This window comes from Perca flavescens, chromosome 14, assembly GCF_004354835.1.
Source record: "Perca flavescens isolate YP-PL-M2 chromosome 14, PFLA_1.0, whole genome shotgun sequence".
NCBI lineage: Eukaryota > Metazoa > Chordata > Actinopteri > Perciformes > Percidae > Perca > Perca flavescens.
The window spans coordinates 6,999,670-7,014,553 of NC_041344.1; the positions used below are offsets into that span (position 1 = coordinate 6,999,670).

At 40.6% G+C, this 14,884-nt stretch overlaps 1 protein-coding gene across 4 annotated transcripts in view; it reads right to left on the bottom strand.

Annotated features, from left to right (window-relative positions):
• LOC114568239 (CCR4-NOT transcription complex subunit 3) overlaps positions 1-14,884 on the bottom strand; it is a 40,863-nt gene that overhangs the window by 23,512 nt on the left and 2,467 nt on the right. For 3 of the 4 annotated variants that reach the window (XM_028597713.1, XM_028597711.1, XM_028597712.1), the window contains exons 2-6: positions 12,235-12,297; positions 7,381-7,448; positions 6,556-6,579; positions 5,452-5,526; positions 3,195-3,284 (exon numbers count right to left, since the gene is read on the bottom strand). In XM_028597713.1, coding sequence (XP_028453514.1) covers positions 3,195-3,284; positions 5,452-5,526; positions 6,556-6,579; positions 7,381-7,448; positions 12,235-12,259 — 282 coding nt within the window. In that variant the 5' untranslated portion in view covers positions 12,260-12,297. The remainder of the gene's footprint in view (positions 1-3,194; positions 3,285-5,451; positions 5,527-6,555; positions 6,580-7,380; positions 7,449-12,234; positions 12,298-14,884) is intronic. The other variant, XM_028597714.1, reaches the window with a different exon arrangement.

Genomic DNA, 14,884 nt, shown 5'->3' on the forward strand with positions numbered 1-14,884 from the left:
ATCTTATATTCTACGAGTAGAAAAAAAAACAACTTAAAATCGCAGCAGATCTTCACTTTTGACAATCCACTTTTGATTGAATTTTAAATACCTTCACAAAGCTAAAGAAACCGATTTCTCTTTTGTCTGTTCTTAAACAATCTTAACAATGAGGGAGCTGTAAAGTAGGAGAACTCCGAAATAATAAATGGAAGTCGGTCACTAGAGGAGCCATTCAAGCCCACTCAGTAGACCAGAAATAGGACAAGACCAGATCCTGTCTGTTACTGAAGGCAGTTACAGCCTTTTCTCTCCTGTAGAAAAACCACCGCGGTGATTGAAACACTTCCGAGGCCTTTTAACCCTTGTGTCGTCTTCCTGTCAACCGTGCAACTTTTTATTTTTCTGGGTCAAAAGTGACTTTATTCCCCCAATTTTGTGGTCGTCTTTTTCGACACTTCTGTTGCTTTCCCCCCCAAAGTCTTTTTGTCACTTCTTACCAATGTTTTTGTCACATTTGATGTTTTTCCCCCACGTTTTTGAAGCTATTTGACATTTTTTGTCAGTCTTCTCAACATTCTTTAATCATTTTTTTCCCTCCAAATGCTATAAAATTTAATTGAACCCTTGTGTTGTCAAAACAAGGATTAAGTACTTCTGTTTACTTTGTTGAGAATTGCTCTCTAAAGCCTGTTTCTTGTAAAGTAAGTAAGTAAAGTTTATTTCTAGAGCACATTTAAACACAGTTTAAGCTGACCAAAATGCTGTACAAACAAGCACTAAGGTGCTGTATTAACCCTTGTTTTGTCCTTCGGGTCACCGGGACCCAAAGGACAACACAAGGGATAACACCCAAATTCAATTAAAGTACTGAGCTGATCTTTTATTGTACTTGTGAAGAGTAAAGAGTATGGAACCATCCATGTTATTTTATTACAATTTGGTTGAAAGAAGCCCAAATTTCTTTAATAGAAACAAGGACAACAGGAGGGTTAAGACCCTGAGGGCGAGGCTCATGAATGTTGAACTAATTGTATATACACCGTATCTGTATCTCAGTGTAAACACGCGGTAGATTGGGATGTTCCTGGTCAAGACAAAATGTGTCCATCAAACCCAGGGTCGCATTCCTGCAGGAAGTGTAATTTCAGGTCGACTAACTGAACCGCAGGAATTCTTGGAGAGCTAAAAAAAACAAATAAACTCATCAAGACCAGAGGGAGCTGGCGAGTCGCTCTGGTCTCTCATTGTGCGGGCAGGTGGCTCACATTCACTCCATCTCAACAACCCTTTAATCAAAAGGCCCCCGTGGCTCTGCGGCCCGACATGGCGGCCGAGCTGCGCTACAGAACAGGTGGTAGATATCCAACCAGCTCTCTGTGGAGAACGCCATAACGAGCGTCTCCTGGGTGAAGCTCGTCATTTAAAAAAAGGGGTAATCTGAGAAACTACTTTGGCGACATTTTTTTTAAATCAGTTATCGCGGTTTCCTTTTTTAGGGCTTAGATGATACAAAAATATAACTAAAAAAAGGAAAAGGGAAGAAAAAAAGAAGGTCTGGATAAAAGCCACCAGGGATTCCAAGCATACACTTGATTTGATGATGTCTGATGTGTTGTAGCTTTGACAGTGTAATCCCTTTGAGTTTATCCCATTTTAAAAACACACAATATTTCGTCTGAGCTACGAGGAGGACAACAGCGTGACTTGGAAGCCGCGCATATAAACATACAGTGAAAAACAATATTGGAGCAATTATTTGGAGCCTTCTGGTGACTAGATTATGCTGTAGGAGTGGTTTGACAAGTTTCTATGGATGTTTTAATATATTTTAGCTGCAAAAAAAACATTCCACATTTGACTGATTAAATGAAAGTGAAATTTCTCTGGGAAACAAAAATTACGCACTTTTTTCTTTTACAGCGGCCTTTGTTCTGTTAATTTTAAGGATTTTCATTTAAATAAATATGTTGTAGCTTTAGTACGTTACTTTGTAATATTAATGAACGTCTGTTACATTCCAGCCATTGCCAAATGAGTTGCTACAAAGCTAATTAAGACTATCAGCTCCACACAACTCTCTCTGGATTTCTCAGTATGACTATGTTCAGAAGATTGTGGCGTCCGGTGACTTTCCCGCACAGAAACTCGAGTGAAGATAATGACCTCTTCTGAAGAGTCCATCCTGTTTTTTTAATCCTCCGTGTCCTCCTTGGCTACTAGCAACTGCGTGGAGGAGGGGTGGAGGCAGTGAGCCGACAGTGTTGTTGTCATTACTTAGAATTCCTCATGGGGGCGACAAAAACTGCGCACCATAGCTTTAAGTCGTTATCTATTGTTAAGCACTTTGGTCAACTATGGTTGTTTTTAAACGTGCTATATAAATAAAATTGAACTGAACTATCGTCGAATGAGGTAACACTATGGAGACTGAGCCTACGGCCCACTGATGAAAGCCCTTGCCTTTGTAGTATTATGAACTGGGTGTCTGTGGAGGACATTACTACGGCGTCAGGGATTATTTCATATCTCGCGAGCGCGATAAAACATGCTCACTCCGTACATTCTACCTATATATCTATTACACCCAATCAGCAGAGAGACCGGTCTGTAAACTTGTGGTAATAAAAAGGCAGAGCGCTTGCGCACACAACAGGATGTTCAACAATTGTTAATAACTAACAATATCTACTGACATGCATTGTTATTCGTGTATTTAGCTACCCCCCTTTTTTTTGCAGAAGGCCAAAAAAATAAATAAATCAAAGACTTTTTTTCTGTTCTGGCTCTGTCAGCTCTTAGGCCTTGACAGAATCAAAACAATTACATACGTGATACAATTGCAGATATTCAGTTAAAAACATCAATAACTTTTAAACTGCACATTGAAAATCGGCAAAAATATCTTCTACACAAAAACTAATGTTTCCTGAACATGAATGAAAACATCAACCCAATGAATAAGTGTATCGACGGATATCAGTGTGTACATAAAAACAACAACATTCAATCCTGAAAGTCACATATTGGCAAATACATTTTATGACAGAGATATGTAGAATTTAGTCATTTATACGACCTGGAGTTCGTCAAATACATTCAATACATTTTTTTTTTTTTTTAAGACTTTGCAGAGTTTGGAACAAAGGCAATCCTCCAGCGTGAACACGGGTCCTGGTGGGAGTGTTCTAATGATCATGATGGGTCCTACTCACCGTTTCTATGAGTTTGCGGTTCTCTACTAGCTGCCTTTTGTCTTTGATCTCGTTGGATGCCACCCACGTCTTGATCTGGTCTCGAAGACGCTGGGGAATCCGAAGAGGAAAAGGGAGAGAAACAAAGCGGGGGAGAGAGAGAGAGATTGAGAGACACAGAAAGGGAGAGGGATGCAGATCCATCAGTGGATACATGCAGAGACTCGTCCTCTACAGTCATGGATGGGCAACTTGGTGTCTACATGCTGCAAACAGGCTTGGCTTGGAGTTTGGTCTTCATGGAAACACACACACAGCCTCTGGCTGACTGTGATGATATTTAATACTCATAATACATAATGCACGCACGCACACGCACACACACACACACACACACACACACACACACACACACACACACACACACACACACACACACACACACACACACACACACACACACACACACACACACACACACACACACACACACACACACACACACACACACACACACACACACACACACACACACACACACACACACACCTATGTGTGGGCAGGGTAAACTATGATTAGCAAACAATTAGCAAACAAATCAATGTCCTTTCATCGGATCTCAGGGCCCGAACTAGAAACCCAACAGGCCTCATCCTCTCATTTCTGTTTCGGTCTCGTTTGCTAATAGGCTAGAAATTAGACCCTTTATCCAACTGGTGTAAACACGTGATCTGTATGTGGATATCTGAGGGGGGGGGAAAACCCGCACGTTAATCCAGCTGTAAATTCACACACAGAGCGCGCTGCAGACGGGAGGTGGCGACGCTCCCGCTGTGGTCAGATCTCAGCTTGGTGCAAACGCAATCTACAGCTGAAAACAATTCATTGATTTACCAATTAGTTAATCCACGTGCAATGAATCGGCATCCATTTTTGATTATTGATTTTTAGTACCCCCCCCCCCCCCCAAAGCACATCTTCACACACAAAAAGTTCAATAACACATCTACACTTTCTCCTTCAGTGAGAAATTTGGGTTCTGGCCGTGCGCCCCGCCCACCAACGCTGCTTGCGCTAGGTTCAATTCAATTAAATTTTATTTATAGTATCAAATCATAACACTAGTTATCTCGAGACACTTTACAGATAGAGTAGGTCTAGACCACACTATAATTTACAAAGCCCCAACAATTCCAATAATTCCCCCAAGAGCAAGCATTAGCAGTGGCTATTGCGACAGTGGTGAGGAGACCCAGGCAGACCCAGACTCTTGGTAGGCGGTGTCTGACGGGGCCGGTTGGGGTTATGATGAACAGTGGCGATAATACTCATAATAAAGATAATGGAACAGGGACCACAATGGCAGTCGTAGTAGTTCATGTCATAGCCGTTGACCAGCGAAAGAGCAGCGTGTGTTAAGGTGGCTAGAAACGCCGCAGAGATTCAGCCAGACGTGTTTGAGCCTCGCGCCGGTCTCAAAACCGGACGCGGAAGCGCCGCCCGCTTCCTTCCTGCGCCCATGTTAACCAACGGGGCTGTCCAGACAAGGGCGCGCCGCGGTTTGGGTTGCTTTTGCGTACTGGACGGCGATTGGCTTTCAAATCGGTTACGTACCAAATCAAGCTTGCCCGGGGTACAATTGAATCTCAGATTTTAGGGAAGTGCACAGACCATGCGAAGACACCTTTCTAGTGTCAGACTTTTCACAGACACACAGTGGCGTAACGAGCAAACACCGGGCCCTTAAGCAGGATTATCAAGGCGGGCCCCCGTACTACAGCACGTGATGCCAGCGCAATGACAATTTTTGAGATTGTTGCGGCCCAAAATGCCCAATTTCACGGGAGCTTTTGTAAAACATTGCGATAAAAGTTGCGATGTTTGTTACAATGAAGTTGCGAGAGACAGTGAAAGTAGTTTTTTTTGTATAGTTCTTTAAAAAATAAAAAAGGCAACTTGTTTTGGGGAGAATAATAATTATTACTATTAATGAATTACTCTGGGCTGAGATTTCCTAGGAACCTTACCAAAAAGGCTCAGGATGCTGCAAATGTTGGTATAATATGAAAATGGCTGGTGGATTTAAGACAAAAAAATTATTTATTAAATTAATCAAATATGAACATATATGTCACTGTCAGTGGCTTGTTGATCTTACATAATCAGTTCATTTCCTATCCTGGGCTGGGACACACATTCATATGCCTTGATAAAGTACTTATTGGACTCTTTCTCATATACGTGTGTGCGCACGCACACCGTCTCTCTCGGTGTTTACCTGTAGCTTTTTAATCTCTTTCTTGAGGTCCGCTTCATATTTCTCTTTCTGGTTGGCGTTGGCTGCATTGTGAAGCTTTGGAGGAAAAGAAGCAAAGAGGGTCAAACGAGTTCTGGTCCTAAGACAAACACAGTTGTACGTTTCACTCATTTCACACATGCTGTGAATATTGACAATGCAGTCTGTGTTAACACGTTTCAGCAGCCTGTCGATTACGTATTAGCTCACACTTGGTTAGATGACAACTCTGCAAATTTGATTTTAGCTTCGTGCTTTTATCAGTTCATTTCAGGACCATTCCATTGATCTCTGTGGGGAAATTAGGTTTGTTGCAGCAGCAGCAAGAGGAAACACAATTCAATTAAGGAACGAAGATTAAAAACATGAGGAAAAAAAAGAAAAGAAATGGATAATACAAATACACTTTTAAAACAATAAATGTAATACAAATGAAACGTGAACATTTGTGGGTTAAAAACAGGTCTCTTAAGAGTCCAATAGACTTGTAGTGATCGGTGAGAAAACGCTGCCAAATAGAACCACAGCAGCGCTATCAGTACAGGTTATAATGAAGTGGGGAAAAAAAAAAAAAAAAAAAAGAGGGCAACTGGGATGTTGGGTAACTAAAACACTGACAACTTTCTGCCTCTTTATTAGCAGAACAGATGTATACTCTGGGCCTCTGCGCTGCTTGTTAGCTCAGGGCCAAGCACTGTTTTAATAACAGCTCAGTTTATTAGCAGTATCGGGAGTCGTGTACAGTCTGTTGTGGTGATGGTAGAATATGCCTTTAAACTACTGGGCCTGCACAGTCAGAGAAGTTAAACTCAGAGGCAGATAAGGAAAGAAATGAACCTAATGCGGCAATAAGAAACGGATTGAGAAACGTTCTCTTCTCATCGACGTCCTTCACTCCGCTCAATGAATGTTCCATCCACACACACTACATTTAACCAGAGGGTTTTGTGTCAGCGTTTATCCCCCAATCACAGTGCATAGAATATGTATGTTAGCATTTATTTTACATTTATTGTTGAATTCCTTTGAATATATGTTTATGTATGCACCATCCACCAAGGCAAATTCCATGTAAGTGTTACTTACTTGGCAATAAATCCTTTTCTGATTCTGATAACACAAATAATAACAATTAGGGCTGGAACAATTAAGACGATTGGCAGACAATTAATCAACAACAATTGTGATAATTGTTTTAAATTGTTTTTGGACGCCTCATTCGCTGGTTCCAGCTTTTCAAATGTGGACGTTTGCTGGTCTTAAGTCTTCTCCAAATTGTTAACTGAATACCTTTTAAGGTTTTGGACAAAATAAAAAGACATTTGAAGACGTCGCTTTGGAATACGTTCCGGACATTTTTTACAGACTTCTGGGTCCAGCTTCTCTTATGTGATCGGCTTTTCTCTGTTTTTCTAAATTTCGGACTGTGGATCAGACAAAAACTAGAATTACCGCCTTGCGGTTAATTGCCTGCGCAAGCCAGTCAAGTGCAGTTTACATCCATGTCTGTCCAGAGTCATAATATGTGTAGTGAAGACTTTGACACAATCAAAAAAATAAGGAGGTATTAAGTGTATTTTTTTAACGATACGTGTCTCCATTTCAGTATCCGACCAAATGTAAGATATGGTCACCATCTCTAATCTCCCCTTCTGTTTCGGAGTTAATAATGGCCTCAAAAGGTGTTCTTACAGAAGATTAGGATGTCACAGTGAAGTTGACCGTTTGGATATAAAATGTCATCACTTCATAATTTTTATCCTATTAGACATCTCTGTGAAATGTATATGTATAATCATAAAAAAGGGGCTCTGGGGAAACAGTGGATATGGGACTATTGGTCTTACTATGATTAATCAAAGCAATGATTAATAAACAGATAGTCAAGTCCCCATGACGATCCTTCCTCACCTTTTGCCAGATGTCTTCAAACTGTTCGACTCCTTCCGCTACTTTTTTCAGACATCGATCTATTTCCCCTGGAGGAGGAGAGAGGAGCAGAACAACAGGAAGGGATTAGAGGAAACCGGGAAATGAAACCGATCACGTGACAGTGAATATAAAACGTCAACACTTTAAAAATTTTACAATTTACAAACAATTTTAAAACAGCAGATTTAACTGATTATCTGACCCAGAAACGTAATCGAGGTAACATAGTTAAACCCTGCTACTTATATAACTCTCACACACACACACACACACACACACACACACACACACACACACACACACACACACACACACACACACACACACACACACACACACACACACACACTTAAATATGCAGATCTTAAAAAGGTAATGCACAACACATATCCTGTGCACACCCAGCTGCCAGTTTATTAGGGACACCGAGCTAAAAATAATGTGGTCTAATACAACGGCATGGAGTAAAAACAAACCTGTTTAGACAGGCGTTTGGTTGACCGGTGTGCACCTGGTGGGCACTTTCAACATTACTGTGCATTACTGATTGTGTATCGTGTTCTCGCTCTATATTGGGTTTCTTGCGTTTGTCCCTCTAAAGCAGGGTTGTGATTTGCCTGATAAAGTTCCCTTGGCCTTTGGAATTAAAATAGCACCCCCACATCATCACATGCCCTTCACCATACCTAGAGATTGGCATGGGCTACTTTCCATAAGATCATCTCTCAATGCAAATCAAACCAGCTATTAGGCTAACTGAAATAAAACCATGCCAATCTCTAGGTATGGTGAAGGGTATGTGATGATGTTGGAGGGGGGAGGGGGGGGGGGGGCTATTTTTTGATTTCCATCTTGAGCCACATCAAGGCTGGAATTTGTTTCTCTTTAATGTGCCACAGAGTTGATGGCTTTCGTAGTGTGTAACATGGATTTAAAAAACACATATGGGATGTTATCTTTCAATTCCTGAAATGGGACACATTAGGTGTGTTTACCTGGACCCTAATATTACACTAGTAATAGCAATAATTGCCCAATCATAATAAAAAACACCCAAAATTGGAAGTCATTTTCAAAATCGGGTTAATGTGGGCGGGGTAAACCTTTGTTAATCCGTCAAATAGGAAAATAAGTGCACCTAATGACCACGTAAACGCTTTAGGGCTGCAAGGAACGATCATTTTCATTGCCGATTATTGTCTTCTTGATTAAATCAATAAGTTGTTTGGTCTATGAAATGTCAGAAAACCGTGAAAAATGTCCATCAGTGTTTCCCAAAGCTTAAAGCATCATTGGTAGCAAAAATCTTGCCATGAAAGTGCATATAAGATTATTTATATTATCATTACTATTTAACTAAATCCTGAACAGCACAGAAGAAAAAGAAGAAGAGAAAAGATAAGGAAGACATAGCAACATGTGAAAAGGGGAGATTGAAGGAGGGTTTGGTAGAAACTGAGAGTTGTGGGCAGCAGAGACAGCAAAGACTGGGAGCGCTATAGGAGACATGGAGGACGAAATGAAAGATTTTTTTCTGATGTGCAACTAAAAGACTGAGTTCCTGTTTCCAGACTAGGGTTGGGTACCGAAACCCGGTTCCACTATGGAACCTGTTCCTACACAACTGGTAGGAATCGGACCGGATTAGAACGCAAATTTCAGTTCCTCATTTTGGTTCCACTTAATGTGTAGACTGAAATGTTTTCCCTCTGTCGCTCCGAAACTGACGTAAAAATATCACACTCTCTCTGTAGTCCACCGTTAGCTAGCTGCTGTAAATGTAGGCTACTTTTAAAATGCCATATTTCCCCTCTGGGCTCACCAAACGGGACGTAAAAGCATATTAACCATTCACTGCATGTGATCGTTAGTAAATAGAGCTGGGCAATATATCGATATTGTGATATGAGACTAGATATCGTCTTAGATTTTGGATATCGTAATATACCATAAGTGTTGTCTTTTCCTGGTTTTAAAGGCTGCATTACAGTAAAGTGATGTCATGTTCTGAAATTACCAAACTGTTCTATTATTTGCCTTTACCCACTTAGTCATTATATACACATTACTGATGATTATTTATCTAAAATCTCATTGTGTGAATATTTTGTGAAAGCACCAATAGTCAACACTACAACATCGTTGCGGTAGCGTTATCGAGGTATTTGGTCAAACATATCGTGAGATTTGATTTTGTCCATACCGCCCAGCCCTACTAGTAAACATATCACATATCTGATGTCATTTTTCAGTTTTTCAAGAATCAGTTTAGGTATCGTTCTAAAAAAGTACCGGTTCGGCATCAGAATCGTAAAAATCCAAACGATACCCAACCCTACTCAAGACACGGGGGGAAAACCCTTTCCAAGTCGTTAAGAATGAGTGAAATACTTCTACTAATGGGTAATGTTGTTCCGATAGTTAATTGATGAACTGTGCTGCCGCTAATGGAGGAACGGGGAGCGAGGGGGAGAGCTGTGGAGTCGAGAACAGACTAAGTTATGAGAACAAACTCTAGTCTGACCTTAAACAGCCTTAAACAGATCCTGCTGCAGGGTGTGTTATTTTTAGATGAAAGTCCACCTCAGTAAGAATACATTATATAGTCTAGTTGGGGCTTGATTTTTTTCTTTTTTTTCCTTTGTAAGGAGTTTTTAGGGGAGATGCGCGTTTTGTTTTTAAGATCTTGTGGAGAAATCACAGGAGCACATACTGTATGAAGGGATGAGTGATGCTGGCAAAAAAGTGGGTTGTAAAGCCCGCGGTGACAAACTTCAGGTTGGAAATAACATCAAAGTAAAAGGAGCATTTCTGTGGGACAGTGTGAGGTTTTGGTCGGGTTTAGGGCTGCACGGTGTGGAGGAAAATATCTACCGATATTGCAATTGCGATATGATATGGGAGGGAATGATCACTTTTGTATCATTATTTATTTTTTTTGAAAAATATTCAAATTAAAAAATGATTACGGTGCGATTTTGGCGAGGATTTGTCCCAAACAAAGATTTTTTTGTCTTTTAGTCTGTGGGATACGATCTGTAGGCTGGGACGTCTATGTTTCCATTTCTCCATACATTTAGGGACCAAGATGATACAAAATCCAGAAAATAATTAAATGGTCATAATGATAAATTCTTCCAGAAAGAATAGTACTAAACTATGTTTAAGAAAAGGATGTCTTAATTCTTTTTTTTGGTTTAAAATAGGGGCCGATTACAGAGACTTATATATCAAACAAATTTAAAAAGTAGAGGGGACACAACGAGATTTTAAAAAGTCCCCCCCTCCCAGCGAAAATTACACCCTAGGGATTGACAAATACGTCCCCCCCTCCTCCCCTTGCAATTTGGATATTGCACTAGTCCATATTGCGATTTCGATAAAACTGCGATTAATTGTGCGGCCCTAGTCGGGTTTAAAGCTCGTTGTGCTGAGCGTTGAGCTTTGGGTGCACTACCATCCGAGTCTGACGTGAACGGCTCCAGACATCAGTCAGCATCACCGGTACGGTCACACCGCTGACATTTTTTTAGTATAAAAAGCCCCGAGAAAGGAAGAGGAGAGCAGCAGAGGACTCGGATACTGACGGTTCTCACTAGACACAAAGCGAGTCTTTCTGAAGCCTCAAAACGAGCTCTGGTGTCTCGGAGAGTCTGTGAACGGGCTCATGAGCAGACTATTGCACAGATGTCTGCCAACACACGTGGACGCAATGATGATTTTGGACCTTAATCTCCCTATCTGTGTCTAAAACATTGGAACAGCTAAAGCAGATAAATACATTACACTCAAAAAGCCTAAAAGACAAAACTCGCTAAAGAAGTCCAACTACAATCATTAGATCTTAGAAAAGTCTTTGAGGGACATTCATTCAGCGGAGGTGCTCCACGTAAACCTTATAATGACAGGGAAACCCCGGATTTTGTTGGGGGAGGGGGGAGGTTGAATATAATCTATCCAATCCAACTGCTGAAAACAATCCCAGAAGGCAATGTGTTCTTATTTGAGAAGGTAAAATGAGCTCAGGTAAATTCACCATGTTAGATGAATCAGAATCAAAAAAAGCTTTATTGCCAAGTACGTTTTCTTACTCATACGAGGAATTTGTTTTGGTGCTGAAGCTACAGAAACTGTTTATTTTGGACTACCTCTGGAAAAAAAAAAAAAAAAAAAACTAACCTGGCAGGATGACTGCTTACCCGACTCAGGAAACAAGCTACTTGTTGTGTGCATGTGACTTTTGTTTACAAGCCCTGCTCTTTCAACCAAGCTGCGTGAAACTAAAATAAAAAAATGTTTCCCTCTTCAGGTTGCTTAAGAAAGCACACACAATAACTGAGCAGCAGCAGGTGTGGTCAGGTTTATCTGGGTTTTCTTTTTTTAACATTTGTTTTTAACCTACTTAAAGTGACAGATGGGTGGAGTTTACCCACAAAGATGCTATCAAGGGACTTTGTGAATTACACACCGACTCTGAAATGCTTCTTACATTCCACACACACACACACACACACACACACACACACACACACACACACACACACACACACACACACACACACACACACACACACACACACACACACACACACACACACCAGGTCTTCAAAATATCACTTAATAAGCACAATACTCTGTTCTTAAGGGTATAAGAAGCAACGTCTCCGCCGTATGTGGCGGCTGCCAATAATAGCAGATATGGCACAGTACTTTGCAAGCTGTTTAGCCCTCTTTTTGGCCATCCCAAGTTGTTGCAGCCCTCTTACTACCAACCTGTGTGTGTCCTGGGCTACCAAATATGAAAAGGAGTGGTCTGCACACACACACACTCACCTTGAAGTTTCCTTTTATCGGCCATGACTGATGACTAGGATGATGTCTTCATGCCTTCTTTTACTGCAGAAAACAGAGACAGACAAGTGCATTTATTGTCTTAATTGCACAGGGCCAGTGCACAATAATGCAAATAAATAAAATGTTATTTTGCATAACCCTAAGAATATAAAACAATATGCACTGAGGAAATGTTTACAAAGACAAACAGAGACTGATGGAAAGATGGGAAAGAGGAGACCTACAGGGAGAAATGTGGAGACCTTTTTCATTAATGAGTAGTGCCTTTGGGCAACGCACTGAGTCCCTGACGCCAGAGGTGCAGCTCTGCAGCTGAGCTTGGCCTTTTAACCTCCAAAAATGTCCTTACAGGGATTCACTGGAACTAAAAGAAACATCCCGCTGTATCATTGTATACTCCTATTAATCTGTGATGTTCAATGTATTCAATGAGCAGTTTCAGGTGTTGCACAGCAACGTATTTGTCAAACCCGCTCTATTTCAACATCAGCTGATGATTTCGACATTGTTCTAAAAATGTTTTTGCAACAACTCCCGAGAACAGGTTGGAGCTTGTCGCCATTAATGCCCTGTTCTCGCTGCCTCGGAACAACAGGCTTCAGCTGCACCGAGACGCGCAAAGTTGCGATCGCACGCAGACGAGAATTGTTGCCATTTGTGGTTGATGAATCCGACTCTGCAATCAAACTCTGCTGTGACTGCAGGGAAATGTCTGAACGCGACTTACGTTGGGCCCGTTTAAGAAAAAGACACATCGTCAAACAACAAACTGGGCCGAGAAATCAACGGCACGCTGCGAGTAGCAACCGACAGCGTTTGCGTGATGATTTCAGGGCTGCCGTTAGAAGAGGTTATGCTGTCACCCGATGCTCCGATTCAGAGCAAATTAGAATTAGGTGAGCAGGTGGGAAAAGGTATGACAACAGTGCTTTTTGTGGATTTTTGCAGGATCCGTGGCTTCCTTTAATACTTGACATGTAGGCATCAAAGCTTAAGAGTCTGCAGCTTTTTTCTGACTGAAAACACATCTCTTCCGTCTACACCTCGGATAAAGAAAAATATTATATATAAATTAATAAATTGCAAAATATATATATATATTTTTTTTTTCTTCATGCTGGACTTTCATATGGCTCTTTGTAGCATTACCTATTTTAAAGCTAATGTACTTGCACTTTACTACTTGTCTGGAGTTTGCACCTTCAAGGTTGAACGCACTTAATGGTAAGTTGCTTTGGATAAAAGCGTCCGCTAAATGACATGTGATGTAATGTAATGACTGTACTTGCCAAAGTGAAACTAAAATCTCGCTTCATATTAGTCAGGGTCTCTCTAAAAGATACAAATTCAAACATTTTAGTCTCAATAACTTCACTAGAGCGGATAAGGACAAAAAATATCTTTTCCTACATGCAGGCCTACTGTACATGCGGCCTGGGTACCGTTACACTGTATACTATATATTTATCTTCTACATTATTGTGTGTTTTATGTGTCGGATTCTCATGTTCAACGTTTTTCTTTTATATATTTTGTCGTAGCATTGTTGGAGGAAACCTGAGAACAAGAATTGCATTGCCAAAGACTGCTCCACTGTAATTGTTGTGCATATTATGACAAAAGACTTAAAAATATGCCAATGCAGATATACGGTATTTCACAAAAGTGAGTACATCCCTCACATTTTAGTAAATATTCCATTAGATATTTTAATGGGACAACACTGAAGAAATTACACTTTGCTACAATGTAAAAGTATTAAGTGGACAGCTTGTATAACAGTGTAAATGTGCTGTCCCCTCAAAATAACTCAACACACAGCCTTTAATGTCTAAACCGCTGGCAACAAAAGTCAGTACACCCCTATGTTAAATTCCCATAGAGGCAGGCAGATTTTTATTTTTAAAGACCAGTTATTTCATGGATCCAGGATACTATGCATCTTGATAAAGTTCCCTTGGCCTTTGGAATTAAAATACCCCCCACCCTCCACATCGTAACATACCCTTCACCATACCTAGAGATTGGCATGGTGTACTTGCCATAAAATCATCTCTCAATGCAAATCAAACCAGCTTTTAGGCTAACCGACATAAAACATGCCAATCATAAAAATCTGCCTGCCTCTATGGGAATTTAACATAGGGGAGTACTCACTTTTGTTGCCAGCAGTTTAGACATTAATGGTGGTGTGTTGAGTTATTTTGAGGGGACAGCACATTTACACTGTTATACAAGCTGTCCACTTAATACTTTACATTGTACCAAAGTGTAATTTCTTCAGTGTTGTCCCATTAAAAGATATAATGAAATATTTACTAAAATGTGAGATACTGTATATGTGATAATCGAATATCAGCAGATAGTATCATTGGGTTGGATAGATTAAATTGTTGAGTTTTGTTGATAATAAAAATATAATCATTGCCAACCTTGTGCATTCATTCTGATCATATAAAAAGGTGTTCTGATGGACCCGGCATTTCAGACGCTGACCAGGTAATTGCAACGTCCCTGGTTCGAGTCTGGCCAGGAACTTTTGTTTCACGTCATCTCTCCTCTCTTATCCTTCTTTTTCCTGTTGGCACTTCTTACAACCAAGTTAAGCAGAAGAGCATCTCTGAACGCA